The sequence below is a fragment of the Chiloscyllium punctatum genome, chromosome 48 (assembly GCF_047496795.1).
Source record: "Chiloscyllium punctatum isolate Juve2018m chromosome 48, sChiPun1.3, whole genome shotgun sequence".
Classification (NCBI taxonomy): domain Eukaryota; kingdom Metazoa; phylum Chordata; class Chondrichthyes; order Orectolobiformes; family Hemiscylliidae; genus Chiloscyllium; species Chiloscyllium punctatum.
In genome coordinates this window covers 36,137,902-36,159,026 of record NC_092786.1, presented here as the reverse complement: position 1 = coordinate 36,159,026, position 21,125 = coordinate 36,137,902, and the positions used below count along the sequence as shown (strand labels likewise).

The window sequence follows — 21,125 nt, the reverse complement described above, 5'->3', positions numbered from 1 at the left end:
TTGAATGTTGTCTACATGTTTGTGGCTGAATGTAACTTAGCAACATGATGAATTGGTATGCAATGCCAGTTTTTGTGTGATATTTAGATATGTACCGATGGAGAGAGAATTTCATTTTTCTGTGAGTATGAAGAATTTTAAACTTCTGATTTTATCTTATAAGTAAGGAACTATTGGAATTAGGAATGTGTAAGTTTTTGTCTCTGCCAATTGTTTGAGTACAATGAGTCTGATTTTCATGTTACCTCTTTTTGTTTAGTTTGTTTCAATGTCGTTAAAAAATTAAGACTGGAAATGTCTTTGGGCATTATTAATTCCATTTTAATGCAGGTTGTCCCTGACCCGATTGGCTCCATTTTAGCCTGATTTCTCTCTCGCTGAATTTGTGAGGCAGTTCCCAGCCAGAGTTGCTGCATGCCCCCAATGGCTGTGCCACAGATGCTGCCTCATACTGCTCTTGCATGAACACAGAAAACAGCTCCTCCCTTTATCACATACACCCAGGAGGCCACCAAGTCCTCAGGAGCTTCCTGGATATGGTGGAGCCAACCCTTTTCGTGTACATGTACTGGCCACAAGTGAACTTGGCAACCCCAAACTACCTTACCCTCTCCTCAGGGTGGTTGTCAGAAATGCATGTTACCTGTAGCAGACTGTAGTTCACAGCCAGCAGAACAATACAGGAGAGTCACCAAACTCTATGCTGACCAGAGGAGTCATTTCCTCCCCCTTCACCCCAGCTTGGGCATCTCTATTGCTGTCTGTCTTTGGAGAGGGAGGTCAAGGTATATATTAATATCATTTATTTTAGAATGTGAATTTTGAATTAGTCAAATGTAGATACCTCCAGCATCTGCAGTCATTGTTTTTACCTGTTACATCAGTATGTAAGAAGATGAAGATAATGCTTTTAAGCAGGCTTGTTCTGTTTGCATGCCAGATTAGTCAAGCCTTAATTGGCTGGCATGGTAACATAGAAACCTAACTCAAATCTGGCTAGTTAGTTGGAATGATTGATTAGTCTCCACAAACTGTTTCCAGTGAAGTCTTGATTAAACAGTACACCTTTGTGCAATATTCACATACAAGAGAGGTCAGTATGTGTTACAGATGCTGTAAGACTTATAACTGAAGAAGCTGAAGAACAACACATTTTAAATCGTAAGATTTTGTCTTACGCTAATGAGGGGTGACCGTTTAGAGGTTTATATAGTCATGAGGGACATAGATAAGGTGAATAACAAAGGTCTTTTCCATAGGATAGGAGAGCTCAAAACTAGAGGGCATAATTTTAACATGAGAGGAGAAAGATTTAAAATGGACCTGAAGGGCAACTTTTTCAAACAGTGGTTTGTATATAGAATGAACTGCCAAAGGAAGTGGAAGATGCAAGTACAGTCACAACATTTTAAAATACATTTGGACCAGTACATGAATAGGAAAGATTTAGAGGGATAGTGGGACAAATTCAGGCAACTGGAACTAGTTTAGTGTGGGAGGCCTGGTCGTCAAAGACAAGTTGGAGCGAAGAGTCTGTTTTGTGCTCTATGACTGTTTGCACAATTGGACAATGTTTGCCACATAATCCTGAGTGTGCAAAATATTACACTGATAACCACCTTCTGATTATTGGTCAGACTCACAGTATGATGCGTTCATGTGCTAAAGCTATATCTACAAATTAATACACATGGCCTTGTTCTTTGCAAATGACAAATTCGAGTCAGCTTACTTTAAAATTCAAACAAAGTTTGACAGTTAACTGTCAGTCATTTAATTGGTTCTTTCTCTCTTGCAATACCACTACCAATCAGAATCTACTTACCAATCAATCAGGACACTCCCCTCATTCAGTAAAATTTTTTTTCCCCTTTTCTATGTTATCTCTTGCAAATTGTCATAATGAGTGCAAGGTAAAAAGCATAATCAAAATTACCTTTTATAACAAAAACTACCAAACAATTAAATATAATTCTATTGAAATAAATAAGAGTGAGGCATAATATATCAATTTAAAGTGATTTTGAGTATTCACGACTAAATTTGGGTCAGGTTTCACTCTGTAATCATCATTCTTTGTCAGCATCTCAATTTTTAACTGTGTGCTTTTGGAACATTGAATTCTACCTCACTTCGATCAAGAAAAATCACCCTGATTTTAATTTGCCAGAAAATTTAGATTTTACTTTTTATAAATCTGAATGAAATGCTCTACTTTGCATGATAGGGCTATCTTACCGATATCTCCTTTCGCCATTAAAGAATCTTCAATTATACTTGTGTGCTGTTAAACTAATACCAGTATTTTGGCCTATTTTCCACTCCGACATGAGTAGGCATGGAGGAGAGCTATTATTTCCATACTTTCTTGAGGGAGTTATCTCCTAACTTAATAATGATATTTCATTAGTGTACTGAATTTGTCTTTTCAAATCAACAAATTAAGTCCAAATACCAGTTATTCCTATTTTAAAAATGTTTGTAAGAATAATTTAGTCTCAATATATAGTACATAAGAAAGGCAGAAGAAGAGTCTTCTGATGTTTTTAGTCTTGAGCTGTACTGTGGTTAAGCACATTTTATGTGCGGGAAGAGTAAAACATTCAGATGTAATTGAGGCTTTGTAGCAAATCTCATTTCTTGTCGGCAGAGCATACAAATTCTAATAACCTGGTTGCTTTGTCTTTCAGAAGTACATTTTGAAATTGAACAAGTATTTTCCATTCTACACTTGTGTTTGGTTTCAGACTGGCATTAGTGAAGGACTGGAGGAAGTTATGTTGTCTAGCACTTCACCCTTTCACACCCCCAACTCTAAGATGGATAAAATAAATTCTCCCCCCTTCTATAAATATTTAAAATGAATGAGTAATAAAGATAAAGTGCTGTGATGTGATAACACCTGCAAGATACACGGGTTTAATTGGTGATTAATCTCCTGGTGGAGCTTGTTGAGTATGAGTTGCCTTGGTAACAGGCAATGGCCTACCCAACTGGAACTCATCAGCTAAACACACCCTGCCCATTGTTTTTATAGTGTAGTGATTATCATATTTGTTTAAATGTGAGAGGAGCCCCCAGTTCGTAAAACAATGAGCAGAAACAGAGATGTGGCATGGTAGTGTTCATACCTCTGAGGCAGGAGGCCTGATTGAAGTCCAGCCTGCTTATGACATGTGTAAGAATGTTTCTGAGTAAGTTGAATACAAAGTATCAATAAAGCAGACCCTCCCTCTTACGGTGCAATGGCAATTGCGCTGCTTGAGGTATGAAGCAAATTCTCTGAACAGGTTGATTGTAAAATACATATAAAGCAAACCCCAAAAATGCCCTGATGTTACAATGGTGGTCTCCCTACCTCTGGCAAGGAGGCCTGAGTTCAAGATTCACCTGCTCCAGCGGTGTTAAATAACAAGTCTGTTAAGATTGATTTGAAAATGTTTATAAAACAGACCCCGAGGGCTCTTACATCGCACTGGTAATGTCCCCACCTCTACACCAGGAGCCCTTGGTTCAACTCTCACCTCCTCCAGAGGTGTGTAACAGGGTGTCTTAACAGGCTGAATGAAATATCTATAAAACTGACCCCCTGTGTTCTTGTGGCACAGTAGTAGTGGCCCCACCTCTCATCCAGAAAGTCTGAATTCAAGTCCCACCTACTCTAGCAGTGTGTGACACATCTCTGGGCAAGTTGATTAGAAAATAATTTATAAAACAGACCCAGGGTGACTTTTATAATGTAGTGGTAGTGTCGTTATCTCTCAACTGGGATGAAAATGTGGTGCTGGAAAAGCGTAGCAAATCAGGCGGCATTCAAGCAGCAGGAGAATCCATGTTTCAGGCATAAGCCTTTCATCAGGAATATTGGGAGGAAGGGAGGGATGAGAGATAATTAGGAGGGTGGGCGTTAGGGGGCTGGGAAGGTGATCGGTAGATTTAGGGAGGTGTGAGGCTACGAATTGCCTTCCCAGCTACCCTCCACCCCCACACCCCCACCCTCCCACATTACTGATGAAGGGCTTATGCCCGAAACATTGATTTCTCCTGCTCCTCGGATGCTGCCTGACCTGCTGTGCTTTTCCAGCACCACACTTTTCATCCCGGTTGAGAGATAATGATACTGCTGTTGTGCTTTTTTTGCGCCACACTTGTCAACTCTGATATCCAGCATCTGCAGTGCTCACTTTCTCCTAGCCTCAACTGGGAGGCCTAGTGTCGTTCCACCTGCCTCCAGTGGTATGTGACAACATTTCTGAATTTTTCAGTTGATGAAAAATTCCTCTAAGCAGACCTGAAGAGCTTTTGTGGTTTATTGATAGTCCCTACTTCCAAGCGAGGAGGTGTTGTGGGTCAGGTGGACTGCAGAGGTTCAAGAATGCAGCTCACCACCACCTTCTCCAGAGCAGCTAGGGTCAGGGCAATAAATGCTGGCCAGCCAGCGACACCCACATCCCACAAATGGAAACAAAACAAGACACTTTGCAGCATAATGTGGACAGCCCCAGGGCCTAAGAGTTTAAAACCAGCAAGAATAGCTTTAAAGTGAGAGGGGAAAGATATAAAAGGGACTTGAGGGGCAACTTCTTCATGCAGAGGGTGGTATGTGTATGGAATGAGCTCCCAGAGGAAGTGGTGGAGGCGGGTTCAATGACAACATTGAAAAGACGTTTGGATGAGTACGTGAATAGAAAGGGTTTAGAGGGGTATGGGCCTAAATGTTGACAAAGGGGAGTGGATCCATTTAGTATAGCTGGTCGGCGTGAACGAGTTGGACTGAAGAGTCTATTTCTGTGCTGTGTGACTCCATGACTCTGATTGCTGTCTCATTAGAGAGATAATTGATGACGGTTTAACCTGAGAGTCACCAGCAAAGGGAGAGCTTGAGAAGGAGGGCTTTCATGGTAACATCAGCTTCTTTGGGAATTTGTAATACCTGCATCGTGTAGAAATCAGTGGATGATGTGCTGTCACCAAGCACACTTGCTAGTTAGTAATAGTACTCTTATCTAAGTGCAAGAATCAAAAATAATGTTTCTGGATAATGGTCTGGCACAAATATGCATCAAAAACTAAAACTTGTAATTACAATGAACGTAAGTTATTTTAGCTTTTTGGATAATTGTATTTGCTTTTATATTCACTGGTGATAGATAGCGCTTTTCGTCTTTGCAATCTGTTCCCATTTACTCTCAAATGATCAAAGTAGTAAATTATAATAACCTTTTAAGTATTCACCCATTGGCAATCTGGTCTCTCAATCCATGTAAGTAATCACTATTTGTCATCTTCTAAACTAAAATGCAACACACTTTCTCTTCTAGATACTTACATTCAAATAACATTGCAGTCATTCCTGAAGGTAAGCATAGTTGTATTGAAATTATTTGATGTTTCAGCAATATTTCCATTTCTAAGAAACCCACTATTGACTATTCAGAACTACGGATTCCCATGAAAGTGATTTCCCTTGAGGCTTGGAATTTAAATGTATCCTACTTAATTACACTTATTCCACAAAAATGTACATCATCTGGATATATGTTTAAAAGGAACACGTTTTCTCCTGCACCTTACTTTGGAGGTTAGGAGGTAGAAGCAAGTACATCTAAACCTAAACCACTCAGCCCTAATGACAGGGCTAAAGTGCACAGAAGATTCCTTCAGTAAATTAAAATAGTATGGATTTTACTTCCTGTGGCCTTCTCATTTACCCTGAAGATGGATGTTGAATAATGACTATGACAGCTGTTTTTGGCATGGATTTAAAAATTGATAAATAAATGATCACTTCAAAGTTTAATATGATATCTATTGTGCAAATCATTTCTTTAGACGTTTTGGAGGTACAGTACTGATGCTACGGATGCTTGTCAAATAACAAGGGATGTAGACTTGGCTGAGGAAAGTGAATGTATGAAAACCAAGTTTGTGGGTGACTCAAAAATAGGTGGAAAGAGAGTATGTAGAAGGATATAGATAGGCAGAAATCTGGCAGATGGATGTAATGTGGGAAAATGTAAGGTTTTCTTACATTTGGCAAGAAGAATAGAGGACATGAATATTATTCGAATGGAGAAAGATTGCAGGCAGCTACAGTGCAGGTGTAATTGGAGCACCTTGTCCATGATTCAAAAAGTTAGCATCCAAGTTCAGCAAGTAATTGGGAAGGCATATGGAATGTTGGCCTTTATTTCAAAGGGAATGGAACATTAAATATAAGGAGATTCTGCTAATTCTCTACAAGGCATTACTCAACCCACAACTGGAATGTTGTGAACAGTTTTGGAGCCCTTTATCTGAGGTAAGATATCCCAGCATTGAAGGCAGTCCAGAGAAGTTTCAGAAGGCTGATGCCAGGCGTGGAGGCTCTGTCTGAAGAGGAGAGGTTGAGTGGATGAGGCCTGTACTCATTGTCTCTCATTCTTCAAATTTCAAGCTAATTGAAACATACGGGATTTTTAGGGGACTTGACAGCCGTGGAGAGGTTGTTTCTCATTAATTGGAGAGCCTAGATGAGAGTGCATAATCTCAGAATAAGTCATCACACACTTAAGACGGAGATGCGGAGGAATTTTTCTCAGGCCAGTGAATCTGTGGAATTCTTTACCACGGAGGACTGTGAAGCTCTGGGTGTTAAGTACATACAAGGCTGAGACAAACAGATTTTTACTTAGTAAAGCAATTGAGGTTTTAGGGAAATGCAGAAAAGTGAAGTTGAGGATTAAGAGCAGCCAAGGTCTCATTGAATGGGAGAGCAGACCTGATGGGCTGAATAACCTACTTCTGCTCCTACATCTTATGGTCTTATTTGTTCAAAGCAGGTTCAGAAGCAATCCAATAAGGTACATATTTACTGGTATATTAGACTCTAATGGTCTAATCGAGGAGTATTTGTATAGCAATAATCTGACAGTAGGAATGGGTTCAAAGTTAAAGTTATGATGAAAAACAGTGGTGTAACTCTTTTGCAGTTTTAATCAAAAAGCTATGGTTGCAATTCCATGGGAAAGACTTGTTAAATAAAACAACAGGACCTTGGACAGAACATGGGATTGATAGTCAATAAATGGAAAATATATCCCATGAATGTCTTCAGCTTACATATTACTATATTTTATATAAATTACCTTCTATTCTTGTGAAGTCACTTATATTTTCTTATGAGAGGGGATAATTAAGCATGATGCATTCCCTTAATTCAGGTCACCGTCTGATATATGATCAATGTTATAGTGTCACTTTGTGGGCAGATTTTCTTAAACATCTTAAAACATATCTGATTCCCATTTAAACTGATTGGTTTATAAAAGCAGAAGCATTCCACTCTGTGACATTGCAAAAACATACCTTGGGATCTAATGTCAAAGTTATGACAGTGATCTGTGGGGAGCTCTTGTGATGTAGTAATATTGTCCATACCTCTTGAGCCAGAAGCAAGTGGCCCATACTCCAAAGGTTTGTGGTAACGTGTCTAAACAGACTGATTTAAAAATATGTATTGCAGCGACGGGGTAGGCAGTAAGAAATGTTGCAATTTTGCTTGCAATTCTGTTTCTCATACTTAATCTACCATTTACATTATCCCTTTTATATTATTATGAAGAAATACTACTGGCATTTTCCAATAAAATAAAGTCCACAAAGTTTGCCCTTCGATATTAATGTGGTAACAGACCTGCTCCTTAATGTTTTTGATTGTGATCGTCTTCAAATGGGTTTTGTTTAAATTTTAATGGTAAAGAATATAATGAGTCTAAGTGACAGAATGTAATTTGTGCGCAAGTGTTTGTGATTTATCTGTATCCCAGATTAAAAACTTCATAAGATTATAATTTGGGTATGACAGCAATAATGAGATGAGCCATTGCTGTTTTCTTTTGTTAAGCGTCTGGGAGAGTTTAAAATCCTGTTGTTGTGCACATGTATTGTGCAATGTCATACTTCAGTGTACTGCAACTAAACTGTATGCAGCATCACTATATGTTTTGTTTCTTCAATGAAATGTACTAGTACTGGGTAAGTGCTACGACTAGTTAATGGCTTCCCATTTGTAAGAAAAGGTTTTCTATTAAACAGTGTTGTATATCCAGAATATATGTTCTGAATTGAGCTTGACTTATTGGAATGATAACTTTTTAATTTTTCTCCTTACTAGCAATTGGCACTTTGGTTAAACTTCAGTCATTGGATCTTAGTAATAATGTGTTGGCAATTCTCTGCCCTGAGATTGGACAGTTGAAATCCTTACGACACCTGCGATTGGCCAACAACCAGCTGAAATTCCTTCCATCAGGTGAGGAAATAATGAAAGAATTAAGACAGGCGGGCGTGATTTACTGTCATTTTAGGTACCTGTAAATTCAATAACATTTGGAATATGGACTGCAGTGCAAGTAATATTTTCATTACTCCCAGCAATAAATGATTGAATTTCCAAGGCTTATTCAAATAGCGAAAGATGGCTAAATGTTAGTGACGGTCAGAGAAAAGGCATGAGAACATATCCTTCAAACATGAGGAAGGTATGTGGTTGTAAACTTATTGATGTCCTTGTATTTAACAAGATCCAATGTTGCTCAGCATTTCACTCATCCTTATGAGAGGAGCTGGTGGTGCAGTGGCGATGCTTGTGAATGGGTAATTCCAGAGGCCCAGGCTAATCCCTGGAAACATTGGTTCAAAATCCCACCAGGGCAGCTGTTGGAATTTAAATTTATTTAATATGTCTGGAATGGAAAACTAGACTTAAGAATGATCATGAAAATTCATCTGGATTTATGGAAGGAAATTTGCCATCTTTATCCGGTGTGACCTACATGTGACACCAGTCCTGCAGCAGTGTTGTTGACTTTTAACTCCCCTGTGGAATGGCCTCTCAAATCAAGGCCACTTAAGGATGGGCAGCAAATACTAGGCTTATGCAAATCCCATAACATAAATGAAGAAACATGTCTAGATTATATGTGGTCCTTCAACAATATTTTATGAATTGATGTATATCTGGAAGGGTATTCCAGTACAGTATTTTAGTTTTAATTGAATAATGCATCCTTTATGGCAATTTATGCTACCATAAGTTAATATTTCACAACGAATGTCGAACACAGAGGTCTCTCAATTTACTGAGCCTGTTACCAGTGAAAGAAAATTCTGAAACAAGAGCTTCAACAGAAAACATTGATTCACAACACTTATTTTGCAGCACACTATTTTTACTCTTAAGAACAGGATGCTTTCTCTTGATGGTGTCAAAAATCTTGCATGTTATTGGAGCACTAATCCAGGCAAAGGGAAAGTCTTCACTATGACTAATAGATGGACAGTCTTTGGAATGTCAGGTGCAATATGAGTGTTAGCTGATTTCTGAACTTGTGTATAATTTGTTTAGTCATTTCTGAAGTAGCTGTAAGCACCAGTTTTAGAATTGAAAGGAAGCAGAAGCTTGACTCGTTTCATATCATTAATGTGATGTTTTGTAAAAGTTATACCTTCAATCCACTGGAGGGCAGAAGTACTACAGTATAATATTTTTCTCTCCGGCTATAGACTTTAGTAATTCTCTGATGTCTACATTGTTAAAACAATAACTCAATCTACCTATCAGTATAAATATCTGCTCACCTAATTGTTTGAAAGTTTACTTTTTTTTTACACTTTCTAATCGACTTGTTTTATTGATTGTTGACTCAGTAATCTGAAACTTCAGCTCACAAAACGAAGCTCCAAGTAAAATCCCATTCCTGGTTACCCATTACACAGTTTAAAAAAAAGATGCAATGGAAACTCAATATTGTACATGCAAAGACAGAAAACACTTTTTTTAAAAAAAACCTTTTTGTCCTGCTGTTATGTCTTTCTAGGCTACTGGGATTTAGTTGTATTCATTAAATCCCTGAGAAATGCTGATGTTAGACCAGTTTTTAATGGAATATTTATTTGGTTTTATTAGAAGCATACTTCACACAAGTTACGAAATTAATTACTTGACAAATCTTTATTAATATACAAAGGCCTTCAGACATAAAGTGATCAGTTTATTGCAGCTCGTTCCTGCTATAGTTTATGATCATGTCCACCAGAACAATCTGTGATGCCTTGGATTCACTGTCAGCAATCTTTTTTGATATTAGTCGAGATCACTAGTACCAAATAGGAAAGGGTGCCATGTCAAAATCTTTGACAGAAGATATGTTTGGTGATGATTAGTAGCATAACTTTATTTCAGAGTTTAATAGCCAGTTACGTTACATCTGACATGTGTAAGAGACCTTTGCAAGGCCTCAAGTAATACCTCAGAGTAAGTACACATCATTGTTACTGAAACACTCTGGCACATGACTTTGAGACAACTGGCTACCTCCTCCCATAAACAGTTCTTTACATCCATTTTGGCAGAGCTTTCTTCTCAATATCGTTAATTCTTTCAGTTGCTGCTGGCCTTGTTCATAGAGTCTTGCTCACAGGAGAAACATTAGCCCAGATCATCCAGTTTCAGGATTGTCAGCAGCCCCCAAAATGTTTCCAACTCTGAGTAGGAAACTTCAGAATGTTCTGCCTTATTTGCCTGGATAATTACCCAACAAATATCATACAGATTAAATATATGATCCAAATCATTAGAACCCAGACATTATACCCCTAAATGTCTGTTGGGACTTTAGATGGCTAACTGACTCCAATGTGCTAATTCCACAGAAATTGCCTGGGGAAACTTTCCCTTCCATTGAACTATTTCTGTGCTTTCCAGGACTCTTTGAAAAGTCTCCAACATTGAGTTGGAGATTTTGGACAGTCTCAATGTACATACATGGATAGTTATCCATGAAATGTTAAACGGATTAAGACCATATGTACCCTGTAGGCGAGTATAGAATTAACAACCACCCAGTGTCACAATAATTTTTTAAAAGGGGATGATCCGAGCGTTAATTTTGTCAAATTGGTGACCCATCATTTTAAAGGAATTACATCAATGTTGTTTGGCATTTAGTAAAACAAAATGTAGTTGTCTACCAATGTGAGATTCTTGTTCCATTTTCTTGAAGGTATTTAATGTTCTTTAATGCTCATCATGATTAACATAAGTGGGATCACATCAATTGGCACAGAGCATAATTTTGAAGTATTTAATACTGCAAACTTCATTTCGGGTTTTTAGTTTAAAAAACAGTCAATGCTATCTCCTTTGAAACATTGAAAAAGTTTAAGGTAGGTAGAATTTGGATGAAGAGAATAAAAGTGGAGAAAAGTTCTGGAATTTCCTCCTTAAACCACTCTACCTCGCTACTCAATACCTCGCTTGTTCAACTGTCTCTGGCTTGGTTACAAATTTATATGATGGCATTTCTCTGAAGCCTCAGCAATGTTTCATTATATTAAAGGTTCCAAGTAAATGTTACTTTTTTTTCGTTTAAAATTCCCTATCAATGGTTTTCAGCATTGTGGGAGACTCATAAGAAATGCTGTTTTCGCTGATTTAGAATGTTTATGCTCCCAGGCCAACGACTGCAGTGTTTGTGGACTAATTTAGTGCCAGCAAACAATCTGAAGTGTACAATTCAATTAACACCATTTTACAGGTGATTAAATGACTGTGTTTTGGATTACCATATGTTTTGGTATGCCCACGTGCAAGCGTAAGGAGTCCATTTCCAGTATTTGCCACCTTTTTTTGACACGGCTCTGAATTCATGCTTTTGAAGGAATCTCTTCACTCCACAGAAAGCTAATCATGTTGATTGGGATGAGATGTTTGAGCTCTTTTAGAGACCGAGGAGAAAATGAGGAGTGCAGATGCTGGAGATCAGAGCTGAAAATGTGTTGCTGGAAAAGCGCAGCAGGTCAGGCAGCATCCAAGGAACAGGAGAATCGACGTTTCGGGCATAAGAAGGGCTTATGCCCGAAACGTCAATTCTCCTGTTCCTTGGATGCTGCCTGACCTGCTGCGCTTTTCCAGCAACACATTTTCAGCTCTTTTAGAGACCATCAAACAATGTGCCCAGTAAAGTCTAAGAGAAAGTCCAAATATTTATGTCAGAAAGGGTTCAGAAAAGATTTATAAGGATGTTGCCAGGGTTGGAGGATTTAAGCTATAGGGATAGGTTGAATAGGCTATGACTGTTTTCCCTGGAACGTCAGAGGCTTAGGGGTGACCTTATAGAGGTTTATAAAATCATGAGGGGCATGGACAAAGTCTTTTCTCTGGGGTCGGGAGTCCAGAACTAGAGGGCATAAGTTTAGCATGAGAGGGCAAAGATATAAAAGAGACCTAAGGGGCAACCTTTTCACACAGAGGGTGGTACATGGTTGGAATGAGCTGCCAGAGGAAGTGATGGAGGCTGGTACAATTGCAACATTTAAAAGGCATCTGGATGGGTATATGAATAGGAAGGGTTTGGAGGGATATGGGCCAGGTGCTGGCAGGTGGGACTAAATTGGGTTGGGATATCTGGTCGGCATGGACGGGTTGGACCGAAGGGTCTGTTTCTATGCTGTACATCTCTATAACGCTATGTTGCTTGATAAATTGAAGGTTTAAGAACAGGTGATTGTATTTCGAATGACGTAAATGAAAGCTGCTCCAAGTTCAGAAGAAGTAACACAAAGACCCAGTCGAATTACAAGATTTTTATCCAGACTCAAATAAAGTCAGAAAAAACAGGAGTGACTTACGTGAAGTGAGGCAACCCATTGAATAGACAATGGTAGCCTGTTCTTGAGTTATGAAAAGTCAAAATTTTCTGTGAAGTTTTATCAGGTACAGTCATGTTCTAATATTCACTTGCTGTAAACTAAACTATCGATTGTTGCTTGACCTTGCCACATCTAGTGTTTATTCAATCTGCCTGAAGATGTATTGAAAGAGCACACTTGCTGTGAACGTTATGCCCAGATCTTATCTCCTGAAAGTCTGAATGATAGTACACAAATGCAAGTTTGCTTGTGCATTTCTTTCCTGTTTTACTTTGAGTGAAACATTTTCTGCTGTTAGCTTTATTAATATAAAAATAGTAAATTGCAATTTAATCACATCAGACTATCCTTTACTTTCTGGTGTATTTAGATGTATTTAAGAGGACTTTTAGCTAAGGGTGTGAAAAGAAAGAATAGAAAGAGAGCGAGATGAAGTAAGATGACAGGAAGCTTACGCGGATCATGAAAAGAACCTATTGAGCTAAATGATCTGTTTCTGTTGTAAATATGATGCCATGTCCAGTGGTTCATTGTGTTGTAATCCAACTTTGGTGATTTTTGTCTGAATGTTTGCACTGAGCTACTTTCTATAAAAGCTGATAGAGTTAGGGAAGGAAGGAGAAAGATTGGAACTTGTGTTTTAATGTAATAATTACTTTGATTCACAAGTAAGACCATTGCCACATTACATCTAGAAATTAGACTTTTTTTTCTAATTGGTGTCAGCTTTGTCTGACTTGTTTTTAAGTCTCTAAGGTTTACCATGTGCTGCAGTAGATTAACTTACATTTCTCTTAGCCTGCTGATGGATGCAGCATGTTATGGAATGCTCATTATAATGGCTCTTAAAGAATAGGAACTAATTGCTTTTTTAATAGAAAGGGAGACACAAAATAGGATTTGAAATAACGATATAGGGGACAATGAAAACATCTGTGATAATGCAGCAGTCCATTCAGGACGTGTTAATCTATATGTGTGATCTCATTGGATATTGACATTTTCAGCAGTGAAACATAGCCCTTCCTTGCACGTGGATTTGCAAATCCCAGATTAATTTGTGCGGCTTCACACATGTAAATGGTGAGGAAGTAGCCTACAAATGTACTATTAAATAATTTGCTTTAAAATCAATTAAATTACTATGTTCAAATGTGCATAAGAATAATTCTAGGTGTTACTTTTCTTCATCTTTATTATTGACTGACTTTTGATCCATAACTAAAGCTTAGAATTTCCAATAAACAAAATGCATTGTGACCATTACAGTAAGCCTCTTGAGAGCTGTTTGTATATTTTTATTCTGGCAGGTTGCAAAAACCAATTTTGCAGCAATTTTTAGGACCCCTCTGGGGATAGAAACTTCTCTATTTCGAACACCAACCCAAGCAAAGTATTTTGTTTCAATGTTTTCATAAAAATCAAACATCTATACTTTGATATGCTACAACAGAATTTAAATTACCATTGCACACTCCTACCAGTATGATGCATAAAGAATCTGACAGCTGTTTAGCAGTGGAGATGGAACCACAATGGGATGATTTTGTTTTTCTCTTTTGTTAGAAGTTTCTATGACAACACTTAGGACTTGGGGCAAAAATATTTTCACGAAGAGTACTGGGTTTAATTTGAGCAACACTTAACATTTGCCAAGCAACTTCTCCAATAAAAATTAGCCTTGCTTACATCTTGCCAAAAGCTGCATTATGATTGTGTAGTACATCACTTCCCCAAAAATTACCTCAACACTCACTCTCCTGTGTTCAGTTTTTCCACTCTTGATCCTATATCTTGGAATTATTGCGACTTCAGGATGTAATTATGCACCTTTTGTATCACTCCAGACAGCCAACAATCAATGAGTGCAGTATAATACATGAGCCAGAATGAAGCTGTGTTTTGAAAGTGACTGAATCTTTTAATGAAAGAAGAAAGTGTAAGCTTCTGTTTTGCATTCCTAATGTTAAAAAAGGGCTGCCAAGGAGCAGAGTTTTGAGTGTGTGCCCAAGATTCATTTGCTAAGTTACATGTAGTTCACAGTTTAGAGAATGATTCTCAGTCTTGATGCCATATATCGTATTCCACAATACCTGCTGAAAGCTCTACTGTTCATCACTGCTGGCTTGCAAGTAAAATATTTCAGCTGTGTTGCATGTCGTTTCTTACATTGTGATTGAAGTTCAAGAAGATTTTGTTCAATTTTGCACATTGGGATAAACAAACTAGCAATTGCATTTCTAGATTGAGTTGGCAATCTTGTTCACCGTCCCTCTGTCCCCCACAGCCCCAGTTTTGTTCACCCGAAGTAAGTCGTTCCCTTTAAGGAAGGAAAAGTGTAACTTATAGATGTCTGCAGTCACCCCATTACTAAGTTTGGTTTATCAGTGTTGAATAGCTCACGTTCTATAAATCCCTTGATAATTTGGCTCAAATTAACAAACATTGTCTTTGAGAATATCTTTAATATATGTTGAAGGGGTATCAAGGAGTAGAGTTTAATTGGTATGCCCACAAGTTGTGATTACAATTTGGAAGCTTTCGCATTCAAAATCCTTCCACTGTAAGTAGAACCTTTTGACCGTGCACCCTTTCCAAATTAGTGCTTTGCTACAGAATCACAATGCCATCTTTTTCGAAAGGATAACGTTTGTTTTAAAGTATTCATTTTCAAATGCCGGTCAAACCCTTCTGTAAATGCTTGTGGTGCTATGTTCGGTTTTATGCTTGAATCACTTTTCCATTTATATTTCTCAAAAAAGCTTCTCTCTAGTATTTTTAAAATCCATAAACAAAAGTTCTCTAGTTTGGCATTGCTTCACATTGTATTTATAAAACACGTGAAATGACAGGTTTACTATGATGCAAAGTGACCTTGTTATCCTCATGTTTTGCATGTGATGCTTTTTATCCTGTTCTGATATTCTTCCACCCCACCAGACTTCCTTAGAATCATAAACAGACTTCCACTTCTCTTACTTGCAGATTGTTTAGTGAATAGAACAACATCCTTTCAGCAATGGTAGGTCTGACAGCAAAGGAAATGAGGCCTGACTGTGTTGTACCTTCTTTGTTTCACACATATAGCAATCATGTTAATGAATCTGTTTTTCCTTTTTTCATCATTACAAATCTCTGTAATATTCCCTAAACGACAACACTTCATGTGTCTATTGTTATACTTAACAAAATAAATTGTGTAATTATTTTGTCAAATGATTCTTAGTTTAGAGCTTTGTTTTGCATATTGAACTAAATTATTTATTGTGCTCAATTCAGTATATTTAATCTTCACTGTCTTGCATGCATTTGACAAATAAATTCTCCTATACCTAAGGAAATACTGACGTTTAAAAGTGTAATAAGTACCATGTCCAGAACAATTTTTTCTTCACTTCCAGCCACTTCCTTAAATTGTTTTTCATTCTCCTCAACTCCATCAAGTAAAGTACTCGTGTTCACCTGCCTCTGCTGCTTTCCATTCTTCCCCATGTGTTCTTTAGATTCTGCAGTATCATTTCATCTTTCCACCAGGCTCAACATCCACCACCAGAAATTTACCTGTTCTTCCAATTATTCCAATCCACTAATCATCTGGCATCCCTTCTTAGCAAGTGTGCCAGATGAATTTTTATTTGTTTCCTTCCTCTGATACTACCCTCCTCTCTCAAACCCCATCCTCACCCCTTTCTCAAGAAACACATTCTCTGTATCATCACTTGTTACAAACCAGTGAGAACCCCAATTTGTTATGATTTTGGACAGGATTTTTCCAAATCATTTTACTCCCAGATGAGGAAGGAGGAAACTGGCTCCCCTTCTCCAATCAACCCCAACCCCCTTCCTTGGTGATTGAACAAGGTGACTTAGTTGAACTGTTGATTTTGAGATTGTTGGTAGTGCAGGTTAATTGAGATTCTTTAATCTTGTTTCCTTTGGTGATTGCAAGGCAGTACTTGGAACAAGCGGATCCTTTTTATCCTGTTTCCTTTTGACTGGATTGCTGACTTCTAGCATTCACAGAGAGAGTGCTTCACTTGCAACACAGGAATGATTAGTATGGTTCTTTGACTGTGACTCTGTGCAAACGCTAGAGCTCAAATGCAGGTTAGTAAACAAGTACCTCAGCCCACTGGCACAAGAGCACTTCGGCTTGCAAGGAAGGTCTGCAGGGAGTGACTTCATTCTGAACATAGCAGTGAGAAAGGCTGAGTGTGAAAGAAATCAAAGAATGATGCCACAGGAAATCTAAATTTATTTGTTCATGAGAAGTCGTTGTTATGGAATGAGTCTAAATAGCTTAAGACTATAAATGCATCACAGTTATAAAGAAGAGGCAGATACTTGGCTTTCTGTCACTGAAGGATCACTGATAGAGGGAAGTAAAATTAAATAAAGTAAAATAGTAAAGCAAAAGCAAAGAACGGTAAGATTACTTGTGTGTTTTAATGTCACATTTAGACAATTCTAAGGGTGACAAATGATTTTCAGAGTTAGGGTATACCAAGACAGCAAGGTCCAGTGTAGAGTACATTGTTTGATATGTTGTTATGACACAGGGTAAACCCCTCTGCTGATTTAAACCCAACTCTCAGAGAAGCACACCTCATGCTGTAATCTGTTAAATTTGGAGGGGCAAAGAACTATCCCAGAGGTCACTAGTTAAAGTGAAAATTAATAATTTTATCCTATAAGTCCAAAGAGAACATTAAAACCACTATTTACAACTCCTTTCTCTTAAACCTGTCTTTTACTTCCCACTCTACAATACTGGTCCAAAAAAAAACCCCATTTAAGATTTACAAAACAAAATCATGTTTCAAAACCAGTCAGCTTTGTCAATTTTCCTCTGTTGATTTTCCTCTGGGTTTTCCTGGGTTGTCTGTTCTTCAGTCTTCTGCTGCACAAGTTTTTTTATGGTCAGGTACCTTTTAGAGAGCTATTTAGCTAGCAGTATGCACTTGATAGTGTTGGCAGCTCTCGCTCTAACTGCTCAAAATGTCTGTTTTATATCCCAAAACATCAGATCATTTCATTGGTTTGATGTCTTCAAAACATTAAATTCAAATTCAATTGGATTTTGGTATCTGCAGCATAATTTAAACTGGCCGAATATGAGTTTGTTTTTGTTCCATGGTAACGCAACTTCAGCTATTTGTTTCAAACAAGTGTTACATTTTTACCTTGTTTAGCACTCTCTGTGCTTTCAGTCAGTCCTTGCTAACTTTCTCTCTCAAAGGTACAGTACACACCTACACCTTCATAACAATGTAAAGTCATGGACAGAGCATGAGTTCCAGACAAATGCATCTTCAGGAAGTGTCACTGCTTACATAAACTTGAGCTCTGGGATTTGGAACTTGTGCAGTGACCATTGGCAAGGATAGCTGGTATAGCAATTGTAGGCTGGTGTTGGAAAAAGAAGTGGAGGGCAGTACTGATAGGTGATTCCATAGTCAGAGGATAGGACAGGCTTTTCTACAGTATGTAATGTGACTCAAAGATGGTGTATAGCCTCGCTGGTGCCAGGCAAATGTGGCCATTGAGCAACTGTAAGGTATCCTTACGGAGGAGGAGAATCGGCCAGAAATTATATCCCTGTTAGTGTCAATGACCCTGAAGGAAAGAGTTCGTAATTGCAGAATTCAAGTAGGTAGGAAGGGAATTGAAGAAGAGGATCTCAAGAGCAGTAATCCCAAGAAATCTTCCAGTGCTGGATGGCAGAGAGCTTAACAGGGGGATTGATCAATTGAATACCTGTTTGGAGAACTGGTGTAGGAGGAACAGCATCAGATTTCTGAGGTGATGGGATCCTGGAGCAAGTGGCACCTGTACAGGTTGGGCAAGTTAGATCTGAACAGAACTGGACTGATAGCTTTGCAGATTTTCTGGTGCTTTTAGGGTTGGTCTAAATTTGCCCTGGAGTTGGTAACCTGAGGATTGGAAGGGAATTAAGTTAGAAGCAGGAAATGAAGAAAAAAAAACTGAAGGAAGGTTATACAAGAACTGTGCAAAACATTGGTTAGGCCACAGCCACAGTATTGTGTGCTATTCATGAACCCACATAGGAGGGATGTGATAGCATTGCAGAGGAGGTTTATCAGGATGTTGCCTGGGCTGGAGAGTTTCAGTTATGAAAAATGATTGGACAGACTGGGGTTGTTTTCCTTAGAGCAGAGGAGATTGAGAGGGGACCTGATTGAGATGTATAAAATTATGAGGGGTGTAGACAGAGTAGTCAGGAGAAAAAAAATTCCCTTGATGGAAGGATCAGTGACCAGGGGCATAATTTTAAAGCAATGGGCAAAAGGTTTAGAGGCAATACAAGGAAAATGTGTTTTACCTAGAGGTCATGGGAATCTGGAACTCACTGCCTGTAAGGGTGGTAGAGGCAGAAACCCTCGTTCCATTGAAGATTTATTTAGATGCGCCCTTGCTGGAAAAATAGGATTAGAATAGTTCGATGGTTGGTTTTGACTGGCGCAGGAGTGATGGACCGATTGATCTTTGAGTCTCTGACAGAGTCTGATTAGGAGAGAGGAAAGGCTAGCATTGAGTGTGCCTCAAATACAGAATGATGTCAAAAAGACAAAATTAAGGGCACAGTACAGAGTGATGAGGGAGAATGAGGAGTTGAAGGAAATTAGTATTAGGAAGAAGATTGTACTGACGTAATCATTGAAGCTGAAAGTTGATAAGTTTTTGTTGGCCTGTTGTGTTGAAGGAGGTAGCTGCAGAGATGGTGAATACATTAGTAATCATCTTCCAAAAGTTCATAGATTCTGCAAAGATTGTTTGCAAATATCACCCCACTAAGAAAGATGCAAGGGAAAAACACGAACTGCAAAACTATCAGCATGACAGCAGTCGGGACAGTGCTAGAATCTGTTAAAAAGGACTTGATAATTGGATGTTTGTATGAAAATGATCGGATTGCATATGGATTTACGAATGGAAAATTGTGTTGAGTTTTTTGGTGAGATCAATAAAATTGATAAAGGGGAGCATTGATGATCTATTTGGCCTTTCAGATTTTGATAAGGTCCTCCACAGAAGGGTTGTTTGCAAAATTTAAAGTACCTGATATAGAAAGTCATGTATCGTCATGGATAAAGAATTGGCTCAGAGAAAACAGTAGAAGTTGATGGGCTGTGACCAGTGAGGTATCTCAAGATTCAGTACTTGGATTCCAGCAGTTCACAATATAGATGAATGATTTGGACAAAGGAACTAAATGTAAAAAATCCAAATTTGCAGATGATACAAGCTAAGTAGAATTATGTGTTGAAGAAAATGAAAAATATTTTCAAGATTTAGACGGGCTTTGGACAATGGAAGAACATGGTAGATGGAATATATTGTGAAAAATGTGAGGTTAGCTGCTTTGATAGGAAGAACAGTTGAACAGAGTCTTTCTTAAATGGTGAGAGATGGGCAAGTATAGAAAAGCAAAGGGATTTGGGTGTCCTTGTCGATAAATCAGTGAAAGCTGACATAAAGCTAATAGGAAGGCTAATAGGATGTTAACCATTAATGCACGACGACTTGAGTATATGAGCGGTGATGCCTTCCTTTAGTTGCATCGAACCTTGGCTAGACTGCACTTGGAGTACCGTGTACAGTTTTGGTCATGTTAGAAAGATATTGTTGCCAGAAGGGGAGTTTGGCAAATGTTTGTCAGACTTGTTTTCCTAAGGGTGGGACTGGCCGATGAAGAGAGATTATGTAAACTGACCCTGTGTTCTCTCGTGATTCGACAAATGAGGTGATCTCATTAAAACATAGAAAATACTTCAAGGGATTTTCTGGAAAAGGATAAAGTATGCAACTATATAGAGTATAGTTTCTCCAATTCAATTGTAGAGTTTCCCTAAATTAGGCATAATTCAAAGATAGAGGGCATGCCACAAGTAGATATAATGGTTAAGAAGGCAGTTAACACACTTGCCTACTTTGCTCAGGCCTTTGAGTATAGAGGTTGAAACAGCATGTTGAGGGTGTACAGGATGTTGGTGAGGCCTCTTTTGGAATACTGTGTGTATGTCTGGTCATTCTGTTATGGGAAGAATATTATTAAACCGGAGAAGGTTCAGGAAAGATTTACCAGGATTTGTGCAGGGAATAGAGACTTTGAGTTATAAAAATAGACTGGATAGATTATTTCACGGGCATGTGGGAGATTGAGGGGTGACCTTATAGGAAATCACAAGGGGCACAGACTAGGTGAATAGCAGAAGTCTTTTCCCTAAGTAGGAGAATTCACGACAAGGGGCCATATTTTTATAAAGGAAGATTTAAAAACATGAGTGGCAACCTTTTTACACAGAGAGTGGTTAGTGTGTGGAATGAACCAGCAGAAGAGGTGGATGGGGCTATATTTACAATGTTTGAAAGATATTCAGATAGGTACATAAATAAGAAAGGTTTGGAGG

General features: G+C 38.3%; 1 protein-coding gene across 6 annotated transcripts in view; it reads left to right on the top strand.

The window, feature by feature from the left end:
* The window catches only part of lrrc28 (leucine rich repeat containing 28), a 73,638-nt gene that overhangs the window by 13,266 nt on the left and 39,247 nt on the right, over nt 1-21,125 (top strand). For all 6 annotated transcript variants that reach the window (XM_072564953.1, XM_072564951.1, XM_072564952.1 and 3 more), the window contains 2 exons: nt 5,322-5,359; nt 8,156-8,293. In XM_072564953.1, the coding sequence (XP_072421054.1) occupies nt 5,322-5,359; nt 8,156-8,293 (176 nt within the window). The remainder of the gene's footprint in view (nt 1-5,321; nt 5,360-8,155; nt 8,294-21,125) is intronic.